General features: G+C 43.4%; 1 protein-coding gene across 1 annotated transcript in view; it reads left to right on the forward strand.

The window, feature by feature from the left end:
- LOC122789619 overlaps window positions 1-22,027 on the forward strand; it is a gene marked incomplete in the record, with an annotated part of 1,015,902 nt that overhangs the window by 84,772 nt on the left and 909,103 nt on the right. Inside the window, 1 exon segment of the mRNA XM_044057014.1 lies at window positions 13,043-13,109. Coding sequence (XP_043912949.1) covers window positions 13,043-13,109 — 67 coding nt within the window.

Genomic DNA, 22,027 nt, shown 5'->3' on the forward strand with positions numbered 1-22,027 from the left:
AAGTAAGGATAAAGACAGAGACAGACAGCATAGGTCCAAAGCTGCCAACGACGCTTCCGTTATGCTAGTCGCCAGTTCTCCGGTACTCAGTGAGGCGCTTTTACAGCCCTTGATGCCCGCTTCAGTGGATTCACAGGCCTCTACAGAGACCTATTTGGAGTCCGGAATGCCTTGAGACTCTTCTTCGACCTATGGAACCTGCAGATGTCTCTGCCTTGGATGGGTCCGGAGCCACTGTGCAGGCACTGGCTTCTGAGGCAGCTTTTCACTCAACCGATGTTAGACTTGGTCTACTTTATCTAAAACTACCAAGTTTCTTAGGCTTAGAGTATGCGCTATGCCTAGAAAACAGATGACCAAAGTGTGTGCACATACTCCCATGCCACAATGACCAATGCTTAGAATGGCAGAAGACCTTATTACGCTAATTAGGGGAGGTCAGCCTTCCCCTGCTAAGAGGAAAAGAGACTAGTCCCCTGCAGCTTCAACAGACCAGTAGTCTGACTGTGAGGTATCTGATTATAAAGACATGCCCTTATCTGCTTATGAGGATTCAGATGCAGAGGAATCCATTCCCTCTGCCTCCCCTCCCAAAGGATTTTTCTTTTGGTGAAACCTTGCATACTTTTTAAGAGAGCATTTCCACTGGGATTGCCAAAACTATCCTCAGTCCAAAAAGAGGCTCAGAGAATTCCTAGATTTGCCACAGCACAGGCCTTTAGCAATACCCCTTGTCTTGGAAGTTGTTGATGTTTTTATGTAATCCAGTCTTACTCCTGATACTTTACCTCCTGCCCCTAGGAAACCAGACGGATACTACAGAGTACCTGACACAAATTTCTTTTCAAGAATCCTACTGCTGACCCAGAGATAATTTCCCAGGGGCCTAAAGGTATCAAGGCAACTACAGCCAAGAATCCCACCCCTTCGGACAGGGATTCCAGAGCTTTGGACAGATGGGATATGAAGGTATATACCTCTGCAGCTCTTGCTATTGGGGCATTGAATTGTCAATTTCACTTGCTGAAGTACCAGCAGCATGTGGAACTTATTAAACAAAAAATGGCTACCTTTACAGACTGTGCAGAAAATAAGAATTGCAGAAGCTTATGCACTCTCCAAGCCAAGTCGGCAAGCATACTTTGCAGTATGGCTTTGACGCCCTAGAAGCATCACTGGTTCTGTACTAAGAAGTCATGCTTGGCTCAAAGAGCAGACTTTGCCAGACTGTCAAATCAAAGTTACTAGACAGTCCTTTGAACAAGGACAATTTGTTTTGCACCAAAGCAGAAGAGGTTCTTAAAGATGGAAGAAAAAGCCAAGTCTATGCAGACTGTTAAACAATTCTTACAAGTGCGACCCCCACTAGATTTCAGTAGGCATTGCCCTTCCAAACACTGGTCCTTTCCAGCCGTCTCAAGCCAGACCCAGGGGAAACAGACCACCCAGACTACAGTCTCAGAGTATGCAGAGATCTAAGCAATGGAGTGCCCCCACCCCCAAAGCAGGGAGTGGTAAGCCACCTCCTTAAGGCAAAAACTCACTGACTTCTCTACTCCACTTTTCATCCCTGCCCAATTGCTGGTGCCCCTAGGAGGAAAACTTGCCCTTCATGCAAAAAACTGGATGTCCATCACACAAGGCCGATGGGTCCTCAACATTGTATCCCAGGAGAACAAATTTTACTTCCACTCGCTGCCAACCCCAAGATGGTTCCCAGACCTTCTTCCAAACCAGTGGGCAGAGGCTCAAAGCCAAATTCTTTCTTTGCTCTCCACCAGAGTTATTCAGCTGGTTCCAGTAGAAGAGATAAGTCAACTATTCTATTCCAGACTCTTCCTGGTACCCTGAAAAGAGGGCTCTTGGCACCCAATCCTGGATCTTTCAATTCTCGACACCTTCCTGGTGGTACCAAAATTCAAAATTCTCACCCTGCAACAGCTTCTACCTATGCTAGCCAAAGATGCCTGGTTAGTCACTTTAGACATAAAAGAAGCCTATCTGCACATCCGTGTAAGGGAATCATGTAGGACGTATCTACGTTTCAGGGCCGGATCTATGCGTTCAGTTCTCTGCACTTCTCTTTGGCTTATCCACTATGGCCAGAGTATTCACAAAATGCCTGGCTTCAGCCATTGCTTACTGCAGACAGGGAAATATCCAAATTTACCCGTACTTCGACTGCCTGATTCAGGCGGACAGCCAGGAATTGCTGTTGCAGCACCTGACGTTTGTGAAAAACCTTCACTTCCTTGGGGTACACCATCAATGAAAAGAAATTTAAAACTGGTACCCAGTCAAAAGATTATATTCCTGGGAGCAAGCTTGGACACTACATCCCAGATGGCATTCCTCAACATCAGAAAAACAAGTCTGACAGCCTAATTCAAACAAATGGCCACCAGAACCCAGCTATCAGTAAGAAAAATACTGCTGGACCTAGGGTTCATGGCCTCATTTATACTGCTAATTCCATATGCAAGACTGCATATGAGGAAACTTCAATGCTACTTAAAAAGTCTTTGGTGCCAACATTCTTAGGACTTGGAAACAGTCATTCCTATCACCCTGTCTAAGGACAGAGTTCCTTTGGTGGGCAGAAGCATGCAACCACAGGGGACTGCCTTTTACTCAACCCCACACCGCCCAGACCCTAACCACAGACTCATCTGACTACGCCTGGGGAGCACACATGGACAGCAAATGCATTCAGGGCCACTAGAGCCAAAGTCAAATTAATATGCACATCAACCAAAAAGAGATGCTAGCTGTGCAGAACGCCCCGACAGCTTTCGGATCCCTACTCTTTTCAGGACACCTAATAAAAACAAGACACCACAGTTGTGGTACATCAACAAGCAGGGGGGAACCCACTCTTACCCACTCTGCGGGTTAGCCATGGCCCTGTAGAACACTGCCTTGGGCATGCAAGTCCATGTGCAAGCTCAATTCGTGCCAGACAAAACTCACTGGCAGACGACTTAAGCAGAAATCTCCTAGACCCACATGAGTGTCAATTGGAGCCCAGCACCTTCAGCCTTCTGGTTTAGAAATGGGGAATCCCAGAGGTGGACCTCTTTGCCTCTTTTTATAACCACCAGCTCTGCAAATTCTGCACCAGGAACCCTCATAGCAGGGCCTGGAAAGCGGATGCCCTTTCTTTTCAGTGGGTAAATCTCTCATTCTTTGCCTTTCCCCTTTGCCCCTTCTCTCAAGAATATTACGTAAGACGAAGGACAATTCTGATTGCTGTGGAATGGCCACACCAACACTGGTACCCACTCCTGTGCAGCCTGTCACTGGTGCCAACCTGGCACCGACAACAGAACTCAACCCTGCTCTCAGCAGGAGAGACAGATTTTGCATCCACAACTGCAAACCCTACATTTTGCAGCCTGGCTTATTCTTTGAATTCTCACCCAGCAACCCTAAGCAAACAGGTGCTGGAAGTCATTCTTGAAGCCAGAAGACCCAGTACAAGAAAATCCTATGCTGATAAGTGGAAAAGGTACTGCTCCTGGATTCGATCTAAAGGAGAGAACACAATTCTGCCCTTCGTGCCTCTAATCCTGGATTACTTAGCAGATCACCTCCACAGAGGCCTGTCCTTCTCCATTTAAGATACATGCCTCATCCATTTTGGCTTATTGCAACATGGAGCCACCTGTCTTCTCGCACCGTCTTATCAAACAGTTCCTGAGAGGGGCAAACAACTTAAGGATGCCTAGGAGAGCACCCACCCCTGCTTGGGACCAACTTTGTGCTGGAAAAGCCCCCCCCCCATTGAACCTGCAGCATCAGCAGAGTTAAAATTCCTCTCTTGGAAAACAGCCTTGCTTCTGGCCATCACTTCAGCTAGAAGAGTGTCTGAGCTACAAGCACTTATGGCTGTGGAACCCTTCATTATTTTCCATGCTGACAGGGTTTCGCTCACAGTGGTGTCCAGTGTGGCTCTAAACCAATCCATCCATTTGCCAACTTTCTTCCCTAATCGTCAGAATAAAGGAGAAAGGATCCTGCACTTCTTGGATGGGCACAGACTGCTCATTTTCTACCTTGATAGGACTATGCCCTTCAGAAAATTTGTCCAGTTACTAGTCAGCTTTACAACGGGTAGAGAGCAAGGCCGTTTCAAAACAGTTTCCGGATAGATAGCACACTACATCCTTTTCTCCTACAAGCACCATGGGAAACCAACCCCACAGGGGTCAGAACACATTCCACTAGGGCAACTTCTACCTCAACAGCATTTCTCAGGGGAGTCCCTACCAGGGACATCCTGAAAGCTGCTACCTGGAGTTCTATACACACCTTCACCAAGCTTTACCACCTGCCTAGCTTCTAAATCCAGGGCAGGTTTTGCAACAGCAGTTCTGCAAGGCATACTAGCCAGCCCGAACTCTTCTTGACTACCTCCACTCTTCTTCAGCTTTGGGAATCCACCCAAGTGTGATTTACTGCAACAGTGAAACACGAAGAACATAGTAAAGTTGTGTACACTTACCATAAATGTAGATGTTAGTGTGTTCACTGTTGCAGTCCTGGTTTCCCTCCCTCCAACCCCCTGGTTTCTCTCTGTCCCCTCTATGGCCATTACTCACCCCTTTCAGGGGTATTGGTATTTACTTTTTACTGGTGGTGTTTTCCCCACCATAACTTAGCTCTGTATTTGGGGGGGGGGGGCTCCTGTCCTTTGGGGCAAGAAAAATTGATGCAATGGCATCGGCTGCCTGTTTTTATATCCCTGACGACGTGACATCTATCTTGGAGTGACAGCATCCAATGCAGAAATACTACGTCTCTGGTATTTGGACCAACTGAAGGCTACCTGCAGGCAGATAACCCAAGTGTGATGACTGCAACAGTGAATACACTCAACGTCTGTATTTATGGTAAGTGTACACAACTGTACTATCTAGTGTCCTACCGGGCATGGGAAGGGGTTGGATACTGTCAAGCCTATCCCCAAGCACTTTTGACAAAGTTTATGGCTCACCTGTAGACAGATCCCACTAGAGCAGAGGTTCTTAGTTGATAGGGATATGGCGGCAGCCGCTAAGAAAGAGTTAGAACAGAGCTCTTATGTCCAGCTGCCCAGCATGGTGTTCAGAGCATTGGACAGATTTGGAAAGCCAGTGTTCGCCTCAAATACTTTTGCTCTGAGGTCACTTAATTATCTGGCACACTTTGCTAAGCTTCAGAGTGATTTGACAAAATAAGTTTTAAAGAAATATGAGTCCATGTCTGCTGAGGATTTCAAAAGGACCTCCTCTCAAATGGCAACTCGCTTTCAAAAGCTTCGATGACATGAATCTCCCTCCCAGCTGAAGGTACCTCAAGAGCAGCTGGTTCAGATATTGCCATAAGGAGACATGCCTGAATGTGGCTATGTGATATTGAGGAGCCCTTTAAGACATCTTTTGTTAATGCCCCGCTTGATGGCACTTCCTTATTTGGGCGATCAGCAAAGGATATGCTTACCTGCAGCGAACAAGAAGCAAAGACCCTGTCTGCCTTGGGGATCATGTTTTCTAAGCCTCGGCACACCTTCTGTAGGAACAAGAGAGGTGGTAAGAATATGGTTCCGTAAATCTCTGGGACCTTCCCAGAATTCACATGGGGATAATCCTCTAGAGGCAGTGGGGGAAATTTTAATGGTAGACGTTCCCCTAGAGGCAGAGGCGGCCTGCCGAACCAGGGTTTTAGAGATTATTTCTCAGGCAGGCCCTGTCAGCACTCCTGAAGTGCTGCTCCAACTGTCCAACTCTGAAGACTGTCTGGGATCAGTTCTCTTTTTCACCTAGATCCCTGGACAAACATCACAAAAGATTTATGGGTGCTAAGAACATCTGGAGGTTTCATATGATTTTCCTTTCTCTTCAGAGGAAGAAACTTCCCAATGTCCCAGCCAGTCCAAGGAAAGCCACAGCACAAGAAATACAAAAGCTTCTAGAAAGAGTGATCCAGAAGGTCCCACCAACCAGATTGGATTCGGAACTTATTCACGCTTTTTTTTAGTGCCAAAGAAAACAAGGGCTCTCAAACCCACTTAGGAGCTAAGCAAATTTCAGCAATATTTAAGAAAGTAAAGTTCTGAATGGTCACTGTTCAGTCCATCCTGCCCTTTCTGCACAGAGACTATTGGATGTGCTCCATAGATCTTCAGGACTGTTACTGTCACATAAAATCAGACAATCCAAAAGACATCTTTGCTTCCAGTTGGGAGCCAGTCATTACCAATTCAGGGTTCTGCCCTTTGGACTCACCACAGCCCACAGGGTGTTTACCAAATGCATGGCAGTAGTCGCATCTCACCTGACACTGAGGGGATCCCAAGTGTGCTCACATCTAGATGATTGGTTCCTCACTGCCTCATCAAGCATCATCTTCAATATTCCAGGGACAATTTGCTCAAGATTTGCAACATTTTGGGCATTATGATAAATATTGCCAAATCAAAGCTTACACCAGTTCAGAGCCTGGAATTCAATGGAACAGTTTTGAACACAATACAGATAGCATCTTTGCCTATCCACTGCATTACTTTTAACCAGGTTCATGCTGTTCTTTCATTTCCTTCAGCGAAGTTAGTACTTCAAGCACTTGGGTCAATGTCAGCTGCCGTAATACTGCTACCTCTTGCACGCTTCTTTATGTGGGTTATACTGCCTTTGTAGAGAGTCCATGAGGGTTTGGGAGTTGGCAATCTCATCGGACTGCTTTCTAATTGCAATGTGTATTCTTTGAAAAACCAACATGCTTGCAGACAAACTAAGCAGATCTATTCTAATGCCCCATGAGTGGTCTCTCACCACCTTTCTTTTCAAGTAAAACTCACCCCCATTTGCAAACACATTTGCTGGTTGATACAATCTGATGATATCTTTCTGGGCAGACCCTTTGTTCTAACAAACCCAGTAGTCACAGTGACGACAGACGCTTCTCAACTGTGGTGGTGGGGCATTTCTTGGGAAGAACTGTCCAAGGTATCTGCCCCCCCCCCCCCCCAAGAGACCAAATTGCATATCAGTGTCATTGAAATGAGAGCAGTCATTTTAGCGTTGTATACATTTCAAGATGCATTTCCCTTGGGAACTATTGCAGTTCAGACAGACATGTCTGTAGTCTGGTACATCAACAAGCATGCGGAACTCAATCGTACCCCATTTACAAAGAGGCCATGAGAATTTGGGAACGGGTAATCTCATCAGACCACTTTCTAATTGTGACGCATATTCCCTGGAAAACTAATGTGCTTGCAAACAAACTAAGCAGATCTGTTGTAATAGCCTATGAGTGGTCTCTCAATTACTTGGTAGCAAATATGATTTTTAGGTGTTGTGGCCAACCTTACTGCGACCTGTTTGCCACACCTCTCAAGTGCAGCAAGTACTTTGCTCTGATTCCCCCCCCTCAAGATGAGTCACCGAATGATGCTGTTTTTCACACTTGGCCCTCTGGTCATTTTATGCTTATCCTCCTCTTCCCCGGATTACAAAATTTTTGCAGAAAGCAAGCAGGCTGAAGAGCTCAGTAATCTTCATTGCTTCTTTTTGGCCTGTGCAAGTACGGTTCCCCTTTTTATGGTGTCATCTTCATTATCCTCTTTAGATACTGGAGCCTACTTGGGATATCCTCTCATCTGTCAGGGATTCAGCAAGCCAACTTTCTGGCCCTCAAGTTCACTGCATGGTTTCTTCACTTCCAGTAATACAGTTCAGGCTCTCTTCCCCCCGTTAGCAACATTATTCTGGCTTCTCAAAAGTTTCTACCAAAAAGGTTTATAAAAATCAATGGTAAAGGTTCTCTAATTGGGCATCCTTTAGATTTTGTAAAGCTTTTATGAAAGGCATTTTCCTTGAGACCTCAGATTTAAAGGGTCCTTCACCACTTTGGGATCTGACTGCACTACTTGAAGGTTTGACATGCAAACCCCATCAGAGAAATCTGATCTAACATTTCTGTCGTGAAGGGCAGCAAAAAGGATATCTGAAGTCCCGGCTGTTTCAGCAAAAGCTCCTTACATTTTTTCATAGAGGATTTCCCCGCAGACCAACCCCCCCCCCCCCTTTTTTTTTTTTTTTTTTTTTAAACCTATAGTGGCTTCCAAAAATAACATCAACCAATCTGTTCACTTGCCAGGTTTCTTTCCACTTTTTTCCAATAAAGGAGAATACAGGCTACATCTCCTTGATGTGCATAGACTGTTACTTTTTTACCTTCAGAGATCAAAGCAATTTAGAAAGTCAGACTAGCTTTTTGTATTTTTTTTTCTTCAAATTGCCTAGGCCAACCATTTTCTAAATTTACCTTGGTGAAATAGATTACAGATTGTATCTCATGGATTTACTCTCAACAAGGCATGACATTACCAAAACCTTCCCAAGCTCATTCGACTAGGTCCTTGGCTACTTCATCTGCGTTCTGATCAAGAATGTCTTTTGATGACATTTGTGCAGCAGCTTCATGGTCCAAGTCTCATACCTTTGTTTCACATTACACGTCTGACATCATATCTAGAAGTAGAGCCTCCTTTGATTTGGCAGTACTCCGGCACATCTTTCTATGAGGGCTACCCAAGATCTGCATAGCTGGGGATTCTGTCCCATAGGTGAGAGAGAATGAAAAGTACATCATCAGATTTATAAGTTTTGTACTTACCATACCTGGGCATCTGTGTTGTCCATTTTCTTTGTTGCTCAGATCCCCTCTCAGCCATCCTTATCCTGGAAGGCCCTTTTGGTGTTTGGAACATACAGTTCCAGGTTTGAGTCCTGTCTTCTGTCTGGCTATATCTGTTCTCTTCAGCTATTTGGAAATAAAGCAGCAAACTCTGTCTGAAGCAATAGGGATGGAATAGGGCATTATGGGTAGAGGGAGGAGCTCAAGACTTGGATCTGAAGTCGAGTAGATGCGGCAGAGTCCGATCCAAAGTTTGGATCTGAATCCATAGATGAAGAATTATAATGGATAACACAGATGCCTAGTTATGGCGAGTACATTACTTATAATTTAACCTTTCAGAAGGGTATAACTGCCCCAAAGCACTGCACCTATAGGCATTATCTAACCTAAAATTAAGGTTTTCCCATGTTCTCTTACTGATAGCTTTCTGTTCTTTTCTGATCTCTCTTCTCTTCCCATATGTGCAAAACAGCTTGTATGCTTTCAAAAAACATCAGCTTTTAGCCCTAAGAAAGTGCACTGGTCATTTGTAAATAAAAGTAAGTTGTGCACTGTTCTATTAACTGCATTAAAGTATTGCGATTGCTAGGGAGGTTGTTGCATCGTATTCATGTCTCATAATTTTAATTTTTTTTTTATTGAACTGCTTGCCCAACTCTACCTTTTAAATTTTGCATTTCGCTCAACAAAGAATACTCAGGATTTTCAAGATTTAACTGCTTGCACTTTGAGACTGTGTCTTTCTGTGGAAATGTACTCACAATGGGTCTTTGTAAATTTCACTCCAAAAAGAATGCGCAGCTCTTCCGAGCTGCAGACATCTCTACTCCACTTTGCATTTGCTAGTGGAAAACAAACAAGTTAATATCTTTGCGGTTGCTAGAAGCTATGTAGTTTCATGGCTTTTACCATTCTGTCTTATTTTTAAAGCCTACATGCTTATAAAAACACTTGTTTACAGCTTAATCCAAAAGTAGTAATCTAGACATTTATCTCTGTTTGAAAGATATCCAGATTCTACATAAAGTATAATTGGTGTACTTTTACACTCCACCCCCACTCCAGCAGACCAAGATCACAGCATGCGAACATTTATCTTGCTTTTGTCCAGCCATTTTTTTTTTCTCCAACTAAAAAAAGTACTTGTTCACTTTAATATCTTTACCACAGTCACTGAAAAGGACCCCCCCACACACACACATTTAAAGTAACCCCTGACTGTACAGTGCAAACAACTGTTTTACTGTATATTGGGAAACCACAAATTTGTTCCAGGGGGTTCCACCTTTATCCCTCATTGACAGGGTGGCAGGTAATGACTTGAGGTTTTTTTTTTTGGGGATTAACTCTTGGCTCAGCTTGTAAGGGCCCCAAGGCCATTAGCCTATAACCTCCTATGATCCTATATAACATACACTTTATATCATGAAATATTTTGTACAAGTACTAATAGGAACAAAAAGTGGGGTATATGCCTTACAGTCCACCCACAAGTTAAACTCTGGTCTTTTGTTGACTTTATTTAGCCATTTTTTCTTGCAAAACCATATTTCACTAATGTAATAAGATGTTTTATAGTCTTCATTTATTCACCGATTTCAGAGTTTCTGGTTGTCTTCATGTTCATCAACATTTCCCAGCCCCAGACTCTGCAGTACAAGGTACTGCTGGTTCTTCTAGTCATCTCCGGTGCTTTTTTTTTCTCAAATGTTATGTTTTCCTTTGGAACCTTGGAAAAAGTTTTCCTTTCAAAGCCTTTCTTATGAGCCTTACCATCAGAAGTATTACAAGCAGAGTCCTCTCCTACTTGCTGGCTCACTGTTTGTTGGTTTAACTTTTTCCTCTAGCCTGTTCTGCATCAAAAATGACTTTGATCCTCCAGAAGAAAAAAAAACACACCGAAGACAGCTGAATACAGAAGCATAAATCTCTCACTTTCCTCTCAACATTCCCTGATTGCTGCCACAAATTTGCTTCTCTTCTGCCTTGTGTACAGTAAATAATTTTCTACAAACTCTGTCTCCAATTTCTAGTATTTTGCCCTTCTGCCACAATTTTGTCAGGATCAACTCCTGCTGCTGCTATGATTGCATTTTTACTAATGTAGGTCTTAGCTGCTTTCTTATGGCCAGGTGTGGAGCATACACTCTTTCCCCTCAGTTAACAAATCTGGCTGTAGAACACCAGCACAGTTGCTGATTTGTGCTTTTTTAAAATGAAAACCGCCTGTTCCTTCCAGTTTCTGTGGTACAGCAAGAAAATCTCAGGTTTTCTCTTTGCATTCATTCTATCTTCTAACTGTATTTTTAAATATGTCTTGAACTCATTCAGACAGTTTCTCTTCGTGCAGACAGTTATTTTCTTCGTGCCATTCTCTGTTTTTTTGCAGTTTCGTCAGTTAATCTGAATAGCTAGTTAAAGCTTCTATTGTTCTTGCAGCCTTTGTTTAAATTGATGTATTCTTTCAGTGTTTAATCGCCTCTGAGGCATTTGATTTATTTTTACCTCTAAATTATTGGCAGCCATCTCTTAAACCAAAGATGAAGCTCAAACTGCTTTTTTGCTGAACAGCTGCAGAATCCTTCCCAGACAGTGATCATCTCTTTGCCTTTTCTGGTTGGTTTTCTTTCAGGTTTCCAAATTCTTTTTTGACATCCAGGGGGTGCATTTACTATCCAGTAATGGAATTTTACCAAAAAAAAAAACCTTTAATGGTAGTACTTTCTCATTTCCTGTTTTCACACTGTGAGAGATGAAGTTATGCTGGTAATCAGTGTAGTCATCTTTTGAAGTCTCTAATTGTGAGTTTGTTAAATATGGCTTGATTACTTTTAGAAGTTTGTCTGTGTCACTAGAGAATTCAATAAAGGTGTTTAACTAAAAAAAGGTTCCACTTTTTTATGGCATTTTGAAATGTATGCCTTTTCTGCATGGGAGTATTCAGGTTAGCCTTCCTTTTAGTGATCCAGCTCCGGTTAACTATATTTGTTATACTTTGAAGGCTTTCCTTTGTGGGTTTCAGCCCTGCAGTCACATTTGACTTGGTATATTATTTTAGAAGACCTCTACTAGTGTCTTGTAGAGAACCTTTGAACATCAGACCATTTCTGTCAAACCTCTTTACATTGTAGTCCACATTGGGAAAGGTGGAACTTTGGATGCGACTCATCCTGTATGCTCAGAGTTGACCTAGGAAATAATTTAAATCACTCCATCAGTTTGCCTGCATGCTTCATAGAAAATCCCTGACTCTCCTCCTCTCTTTCCACAGACTGTTTAAATTTTATTTGGACGGAATTTGTTCTGCAGAAAGCTCTGTGGCATAATCCCAAAGCACACAGTGCTGATGGATAACCAGTTGTATTACATTTTGCATGATGGATACTGTAGTGGTCTACTCTGCAAACCTCCACAGCCAATTTTGTTAGAAAGGTGGTGACTTCACTGGCTTTTTCCATAGCACCACCATAGAAAACACTTGTACACTGGCATTTTTGATTATGAACAGGTTTGTGGGGCTTTGTGTGGAACATAAATTTCACATTTTCTCTTGGGACTGCTTTTGTCAGCAGCATGTTCATACGAGAGTGGCTACCCAGGATGATTAGCTAGGAATTCTGTCCTAAAGGCTGCTTAAGAAGGCCTTTTGTTGTATGTGTTAATATTATAGATACTTACTATAATAACCAAAGCCATAAGAAGGTCCTTGTTTGATAATGCTCCCTTCCTGCATCCCCTGCCTGTTATGGCATCTCTTTTGCTCTGCCTTTGTCTGACTTTGGTTTCTTTCTAACCATAGAACTGAAATGAGAAAGAGGTATGCATGATGCGCAATAGGAAATTAGGGTGTTTGGTAAAATGATAAAGTTAATTGCTTGTGATTAATGCCTCTGGCAAATCATAGCTGGCTCATCTAGCACCTGTTGAAAAGTAAAAAAAAAAAAAAAAAACTCCTGCTTCAGGACTGATCTTAACTGTTGCAAACTGCTTGTGGCAAATTGTATACAAAAAGTGCTTCTGCCCTGACCATAAAGGCAATATTGCTTTGCATTTCTGTACTGGCATTCAGAAATGCCACTGTGTAAAAGAATCCCAGTACAGCACTACCAGTTTTATTTAGCATATCCTTGTTGTTCCTCCAGCACTTTTTGCCTGGGCCAGCTGCTCCCTTTGCCTATCCTAGCTACGTACCTTGACTTTTGGAGTAAAGATAGGGCTTTTTCTTACAGGTCTGTGATTAAGCACTCAAAACATTTGTTACTTATTGATGTGGGCATATGAAAGACAAATACAAACATTTTCAAATGGCATTTGTGTTTATAGAAATAATGAATTTTTATTAAATGTTTTTCTTTAGTTGTGAAAGAAGTCAGTCCACCAAATACAGATGAAAACTTGAAGAGCTGGCCAGCTAGCAAAAAAAGGTTAGTGACTGTAGAATGTAATCTTTTGGAATGTAATCTTTTGGAAAGTGACGTTACTCTATGGTTTGTAACGGACTGCTTCAAGTACAGAATTAGATTTTTACTTCATATGTCTAACCTAACTTATTTTTTTTTTTTGAAAATGCTGTTTTGCTTTCTTGTTGCAGTTTTTATCCTGCAGACTCAACATTCACATGCTGATGTTCTTCGGGGTTTCACTGTTATAGTCGTTACATTTGGGTAATCTGCTGGCAGGTTGCCCTCAGTCGGCCTGATTAACAAAGTCTTAGGTCCTGCGTCGGTTGCTGTCCCTTCTTCCATGATGTCAGGTAGTCATGGGTATAAAACATGCAGCCGAAGCCATTACATCAGTCTTTCTTGCTGTGCGGTGCCCGAAGCAGAAGCAGTTTGAAAGTGCCGGTCGGCCGACTCCTGAAATTTTCGTTTTCGAGTTTCAGAACCAAAGTCTTCAACTTAAAGCTAAGTATCCCGTTGGGGAAACTTTTTCTTGCTCCTTACCGATGTCAGTAAAAGTTAATAATTGCATTACTTGTGGAAAGCAAATACCTCATAAAGATTTTCATTCATACTGTATTTGCCTAGGCCCTGACCACGACCTGTCTTGCTGTCGGTTTTGTGCTTTATTTAATCAGCGCACTGTCAGTCATCGGTAAAATTTTGCCTCTAAATATTTTGGTTCTCGATTTAATTATCCAGAAATGCCGTCTGTTACCCATCCGTCTACTGGGATTCCGAAAAAACGCAAAGATAAAGACAGACAGGCCGCCGAGGTCCAAAACTGCCGATGACTCTTCTAAGCCATTCGCCAGTTCACTGGTACTCAGTGAGGCGCTTTCACAGCCCCTGATACCCGTTACTTCTGATTCGCAGGCCTCTACTGAGGCCCATTCGGAGTCCGGTATGCCGCAAGATGCTTAATCTATGGAACCTGTGTATGTCTCTACCTTGGATGGGTCCGGAGCTGCTGTGCAGGCACAGACTTCTGAGGGTGTATTCAGGCCTACAGACTTGCATATTAAACCGACACCGCCTTCATTGCTAAGGCCGAAACCTCAATCTATGTCCAAAAAACAGACGCCCAGGCCACATGTTCAGGCCCCTATGCCTAAAAAAACAAATTATAAAAATAGCTGAAGATCTAATTACTCTAATCAGAGGTAGTCAACCCCCATCCCCCTTAGAGGCCTAGGCCTGAGCTTGATTATGAATCTTCTGATCAGGATTCTGTTTTCTTCTGACTCTTCTAATGACCTGGATTTGCTGATAACTACTTGTGAGGATTCTGATGGAGGGGATTCCATTCCCTCTGCTTTCCCTCCTGAGGATTTTTCTTTTGGGGAAACTTTGCATACTTTAAGGGAGCATTTCCATTGGGAAAGTCAGTAATTTTCTGATTCTAAAAAGAGGCTTAGGGATTTCCTCCTCCTACCTCAGCATAGGCCTTTGGCTATACCTCCTGTACTAGACATTGTTGATGTATTCTCGGAATCCAGTTTGGTCCCTGATTCCCTGCCTCCGGCTCCTAGTAAACCTGATAGGTACTACAGGGTTCCTGAGTCCCACAAGTTCCTTTTAAAAATACTGTTGCAGATCCAGAAACCATTTCTCAGGAGCCGAAGGGCATTAAGGCTTCTACTGCTAAAAATCCTACCCCTTCTCATAGAAACTCCAGGGCGCTGGATAGATGGGATAAAAAGGTTTATACTTCTGCAACCTTGGCATTCAGAGATTTAAACTGCCAATTGCATAGGTTAAAATATCAACAGCATATCATTGGACTGCTTAAACAGAAAATGATGATTCCTGATTGTGTGGAAAGTAAAGATTGACAGGATGTAATGCATTCTGCTGAACAAGTTGGAAAACATAGTTTGCAGTGTGGTTTTGATTCTTTAGAGGCCTCCTGCAGGTTTGCTGTTACTGTGTCTGTGCTTAGAAGGCATGCTTGCCTTAAGGCTCAGTCTTTGCATGATCATGTTTCATAGTTTAGTACTAGGCTATCTGCCCTGGGGCATTTATAAGCCTAGCCATTGTGATGTGGCTTTCGCCACCTCATGTAATGGTACAAAAGTGTACAGAATAGATTTAGAATACTGCGCCTCGGTCTAGTAGTGACGCAGTGAAGAACCCCTTACATAATAGAATTAGTTTACTGTGCCTCTGTCTAGTAGTGAGACAGAGATGACCCCCAGGGTAAACCTACAATCTCCCATCCACTCGTCAAGATTTCTATTGAAGAGAGTCGGTGAGGGACTGTGCCTAACATGAACTGGGATTCTGTTCCAGAGTATGGGAAGCCTCTGAGTTATGAATCTGTCCCTCCAGCACGTCCTATTCATATTTGTGCTGAGGTTTAAATCTTTAGCTCTCGTGGTTGTGATGGATTTGGATTTTTTGAGGTGGAGCATGTCCATCAATTCCTGATTGGACATGGCCTTGTATGTCAGGCACAGATCACCTCTGAGTAGGCAGTATGCTACTGAATAGAGCTGGAGTTTCTTTAGTCTGGCAGCATATGACATATGTTGGGGAGACCCTTGATCCTCTTGGTGAGGTACTTTTGGGGTCTCTCCAGCTGTTGCAAGTGCCGGGTGAGGTACATACCAAATGGGGCATTGTACTCAATCATGGGCTTTATAAGGGAGGAGTATAAGGGTACAATGACCTCCTTTGATCTGGATGTGAATTCCTTCATAATAAGGTGGGCAAGGTAGAAAGTCTTTCTAACCACTTGGGCAACGTGGGTGTCAAATGAGAGGTCACTATCGACTTGAGTCCCCAGGTCTCTGATTACTTTTTCCGTACTCAGTGGGTTACTGTCTGTGTGATAATTTGTGGGTACTTTGTTTTTCCCAAAGGGGATGACTATACATTTTTTGGCATTTAGTTTAAGGCCATGACTCCGGCACCAGTTGTCCGTTTCAAGTGAGGCCTTTCTGTAGGATGTGTGTCAGCTGGTGTATCGACTATGGTGCCTAGTTTGCAGTCATCTGCGAACTTTGTCAGCCACAACCCTCCCATGTTTGCTTTCACATCTGAGAAATAAATGCCGAACAAGAGGGGTCCCAGGACAGAGCCCTGTGGGACACCACTTGTGACTGGCTTTGAGTCTGACATGGCTCTAGCGATTTGGACTTTATGGGTTCTATCCTTTAGCCAGTTTGCAACCCATCTTGTGACATATGGATTTACATTTAAGCTGTTGAGCTTATCTATGATGCCTGAGTGGGGTATTGTGTTGAAAGCTTTAGCCAAGTCCAGGTAGGCTGTGTGGACTGCTTTGCCCTAGTCAGTGGCTCTAGTGACTGTTTCGAAAAAGTCAACCAGGTTCAAAAGGCAGGATCTGCCCATTACAAAGCCGAACTGGATGGGATCAAGTGTCTGTAGGTCCCCAGTGTCTGAGTTCCATAATGATTCTTTCCATAGCTTTGCAGACCAGGCTGGTTAAGCTTATGGGGTGGTAAGTTACCAGGGTCTGTAGAGGTGCCTCCTTTGTGGAGTGGGACCACTGTTGCTGTATGCCAGTGTTCAGGTACATATCCTGTAGTAAGGCTAAGGTTAAATAGCATTTTTATGTGCGGGTTTAGCTCCTCTTGGAGTTCACGTAGCACGCAACCCGGGATACCGTCAGGTCCCATTGATGCTGTGTTTTTAGCTTTGCTGTGGGCAGTTCTCACCTGGACATCTGAGATGACAGGGAGGTTACATTCAGCTGGGATAAGTATTTCCTCTTTTGGGGGTGAGGGAGGGGAGAAATTTGCACTGAACCTGTCTGCCAGAATGTTGGCAATATCTGTGGGTTCGGTGTATTTTTTGTCATTGTGAACTAACTCTGAGCATATCTGAGGGTTTCACCAGGTTTCTAACATAGCAGAAGAAGGCCTTGTGGTTATCTTTAGTGTCCATAGCGATTTTTCTCTCAAAGTTGGCCTTGGATGTTTTTATGAGAGAACGTAGCTTTCTACTAGTGCTGATCAGAGATGACTTCTCTTTATGGGATTTTGCTCTGACGTGCAGTAGCTTCCTTCTTTTGTTATACAATTTGTTTATGGCTGGGGTCCACCAGACAGGATGCCTGCCCTTGGTGGAGAGGGTCTTGGTTTTACTTGGGATTGCATGATCCATGCATTCCTGGAGATGTCCGTAGAAAGCATTTGTGAAGGATTTAGCATTGTGGGATGTGGTTTCCACTGGCCCAGTGGGCTTAAAGAATACCATCTCGGTCTTAAGAAGTGTAAAGTCGGCTTTTGAGAAGTTTTTCACTGTAGTCTTTTGTGTTGGGGGTGGAGGTGGGATATGTATATCCAGGGTGATTAGTTTGTGGTCAGATCTCACTAGTGAGGGGGTATACTTCCGGTGTGGAGCACTTTGTTCCCATGTTTGTCATGATCAGGTCTAGTATATTATCTCCCCTTGTGGGAGAGGTGACTAGGTGTTGCATTGCATTTGAATTTATGAATTCCAGGAACCTTAAAGCTAAATTGTTGGATGCTCCTTTAAACCAGGACCGCCTGTTTGGCAATAAGGCTGAAGAAGTTATAAAAAAAAAATGGAAGATAAAGTTAAATCTATGCAAACTGTTAAATATTTCTTACAAGTGCAACCTTCAAGATTTAGTAGCCACTGGCCTAAGAATTGGTCTTTTCCAGCCCCTTCCAGATCCTCTCAAGCCAAACCCAGACACAGCAAAACCCCCAGGTTTCAGTCCCAGGGGACTCTCAGAACTAAGCAGTGGGGGGCCTCCACTTCCAAATCTGGAAATAACAAGACACCCCCTATGGTAAAGTCTCAATGACTTACTTTTAAAATTACCAAGCACTTACCCTTTTACACTTTTGATTGCTGTAGACTGGCCACGCCAACACTGGTACCCACTCCTGTGCAGTGTTACAAATATCTCCATGGCACCTGCCTCAGACCCCTTCCCTGCTGTCTCAGCAGGAGAACCAAATTCTGCACCCTCCGCTTCCAACATTGAACCTTGCAGCCTGGCTAATCACTTTAAATTCACCCTCATCATTCCTTGGCAAACCTGTGATGGATGTCATCTTGGAGGCGAGAAGACTAGTACTAAAAAATCTTATACTGACAAATGGAAAAGATTCTGTGCCTGGAACCAGCTTTTAGGAATGAGCACAGCAGCACCCAATTTACCTCAGATTTTGCAATATTTAACTGAGATGCTTCACAAGGGCCTGTCTTTTTCCTCTATTAAAATCCACGCCTCAGCTATTTCAGCTCACTATAATGCAGAACCACCCCTCTTCTCTCATCCTCTGCTCAAGCAGCATCTCAGAGGGCCAAAGAACTTGAGACCACCCAGGAGAGCTCCTACCCCTGCGTGGGGCATTAACTTTGTTTTGGAGAAGCTCACTCTACCTGCTTTCGAGCCAGCTGCTACTGCAGACTTGAAATTTCTTTCTTGGGAAAACAGCCTTCCTTATAGCAATGACTTCAGCTAGAAGGATATCTGAATTACAGGCCCTTATGGCAGTGGAGCCATCATCTTTCATGTGGACAGGGTTATCTCTCAGGACAAATCCATCCTTCATGCCCAAGGTGGTTTTCAGTGTGGCTCTTAATCAGTCCATTCATTTGCCAACCTTCTTTCCCAATCCACAGAACAAAGAGGAACGGATTCTGCATTCCTTGGATGTGCACAGACAACTTAGATCCTACTTGGAAAGGAATAAATCTCAAAGAAAATCTGAACAATTTCTGGTAGCATTTGCTGCAGGGGAAGAGAGGAAGGCTATTTCAAAACAAACCATTTCTAAATGGATACGCCATTGCATTCATTTCTGCTATAAGCACCATGGAAAACATATCCCCCAGGGGATCAGATCTCACTCCACCAGGGCTGCATCTACTTCTACAGCCTTTCTCAGGGGTGTTACTACCAGGGATATTCTAGAAGCTGCTACCTGGAATTCTGTTCATACTTTCACCAAGCATCATCATTTATCAATTTTCTCTAAATCCAGGGCTGGCTTTGCCAATGCTGTCTTGCAGGGCCTTCTACCTGACCCTAATGCTGTATAAACTCCTCCTCCCAACCGTAGCCTTGGGAATCTACCCAAATGTAATGACTGCAACAGTGAATACACCATAACATCTACGTTTATGTTTAGTGTACACAATTGTACTTTCTTACATGTTTATTTTTGGAAAATTCATCTTTGTAATTTAACCTTATAAATTTATTTTCTCGTCTAAAATTCCTTTACTGAATATAGAGTTAATTATGTGAGGTATTCTTCACGTATGACGTGAACTACATTTTGTCACTGATAAGTGAATTTGGCATTCCTTTTTTTGATTTTTCACTTTGGTTTCACTGCTTACTACATTAGTAAAAGAAGCCATCCCTCCTTACCTTAACTGTCCATCTTTAGAAAAGCCTTCTGTAGCATTAACAACAACGTTCACCACACACACACATGCACCACTATGTCTAGGTTCCTACTGTAACTCTCATTTGCTTTTGGGTGCACATGTAGTAAATACCCTCTTACCTAACACGCATGCGCATACAAACACACACGGGCACACATTTGCCATATACTAACACTCCTAATACACACACGCTTACCTTTGAGCGAAACACATTCGCTCACACCTCCATTCACATCCGCTACGCATTACTATAGTCTGTCGACCAAAGCAGAATTTAACCAAATGTGTGCAAAATGTAATTTTCTGGTCCTGTTTCGACACTAAAACTGATGTACTGGTCAGCTTTGGCTCCTTTCTTTTTAGCAATAACTTTTTTCAAATTCAAGTTGTTCCCCTCTGAAATTCCTGAGCTTATTGCTGCCATTTACATGCTTCAACAACTCTGCACTTTGAGTCTCACTAGGGGATGATATTCTTTTTTGTTTTGCTCAGGTAACTTTTTATTTATTTTTTATTTTTTATTTCACTCTCCTGGATAGTTTAGTGCTAGGAATCTAATTACTATTTTGCAGTATTTTCATTTCAGGTCTGTGTTTTTTGTATGAGCTTAGAATTAAGTCGTATTAAAAAAAAAAGACACCAATTCCTCTTGATTCAAGAAGTGCAAGGAATGTGGGTATAACATACCTCCCCAAGAAACCCACACATGCGTGGTGTGCCTTGGTGTGTAGGGCTTTTGGTTGTGGATTGCTCCGTAAACAAATCTTTTAATTTCCATTCATTTACTATGCAACCACAGCGAAAGGTACAGTCAAGCCTGCTCCTTTAGAAAAGAAAAAAAAAAAAAGAGATAATTCATCAGAATCAACATTGAAGTTCTTTCCAACAAAGATTCCCAGGATATAAACTTTGTCCTCCCTTCTCTCAGGACCTTCTGTCCTAGAGTCCACTTTGATGTTCATCGTGTTACCCTGCTGCAGTCATCACACTTGGGGTTATCCTGTCGTCAGGCGGTCCCACAGTCGGCCCGAATTCCAAAGTCTTGGTCTGGCGTCGGTTGCTGTCACTTCTTCCCTGACGTCAGTGCGCCAGGGTTATATAAGAGGCATCCGATGCCATTTTCTTAAGTCTTTCTTGCCACGCGGTGCCCAAAGCAGAAGCAGTTCGCAAGTGGCGGTTGGCCGACACCTGAGATTTTTGAATCAAATTTCAGTCCGAAGTCTTCAAAGCTAAGTACCCCGTTGGGGAACCTTTTGCCTCAGTCCGATGTCAGAAAAAGTTAACAATTGCATTTCTTGTGGGAAGCAAATACCTCATAAGGACTTTTATTCCTATTGTATACCTTGCCTAGGCCCAGACCACGACGTCACTGGTTGTCGGTTTTGTGCTAGGTTCAATAAGCAAACTATAAAGCGACGCTTTGATTTCGCACGACACTACTTCGGTAGGAAATTTAATTACACTATGCCGTCGGAGCAACAGACTACCGGAGTGCATAAAAAATGCAAAGATAAAGACAGGCAGCCTAGATCCAAGCCAGACTCAGAGGCGTCGGCTGGGCTGGTCGCCGGTTCTCCGGTTTTCAGTGAGGCGCCTACGCAGCCCCTGGCGACCGCAGAATTGGAACTCCAGACCGCTTCGGTTTCTCAAGCAGAGAGTACTAGGCCTACGCAGCCATTTTCTTTAGGCCCTACCGACAACATTGCAGAAGAAGACGGTGCTGTGGAAACACCTGCGGTTACAGAAGGTGTCTTCAGACAGACTACTGTCACCATAAAATCTTCTGCTAAGCTTAAGACTCCTCTAAAACCAAAAAAGACTGCACACCAGTTTTCAGTACAAGGCCCCATGCCTAAGAAACAGATGCTTAAAATGGCTGAAGATTTGATTTCTTTAATCAGTGGTTCCCAACCCCCCCCCCCCAGACAAAAGGCCTAGACAAGAGGATTATGCCTCCTCTGATCACGTGTCTATTTCCTCAGACTCCTCTGAGGAACAGGATTACTCCTTTTCCCCCTTATGAAGATTCTGGTGCTGAAGATTCCATTCTCTCAGCTTCTCCCCCTGAAGACTATTCCTTTGGGGAAACCTTACATACCATGAGGGAACATTTCCACTGGGAAGGTCAGGACTACTACGACTCCAAGAAAAGGCTCCGAGAGTTTTTTACTCCCTCAGCACAGACCACTTGCTATCCCTCCGGTTTTAGACACTGTGGATGATGTTTATTTAGAATCTAGTCTAAATCCAGATTCTCTACCTCCTGCTCCAGCCAAACCAGACAGATATTAGTGCCTGACTCACACAAATTCCTTTACAAAAGCCCTATTGCTGACTCGGAGACAATCTCCCAGGGTCCCAAAGGGGCTAAGGCTTCTATGGCTAAAAATCCTGCACCCTCTGAAAAGGGACTCCAGAGCACTAGATAGGTGGGGGAAGAAGGTTTACACCTCAGCTACCCCTTAAAACCCAAAAGAAAGGAAAAACAACCCAAAATTTAA

The sequence above is a fragment of the Protopterus annectens genome, chromosome 15.part0 (assembly GCF_019279795.1).
Source record: "Protopterus annectens isolate FY-2018-M chromosome 15.part0, PAN1.0, whole genome shotgun sequence".
Classification (NCBI taxonomy): Eukaryota; Metazoa; Chordata; order Ceratodontiformes; family Protopteridae; genus Protopterus; species Protopterus annectens.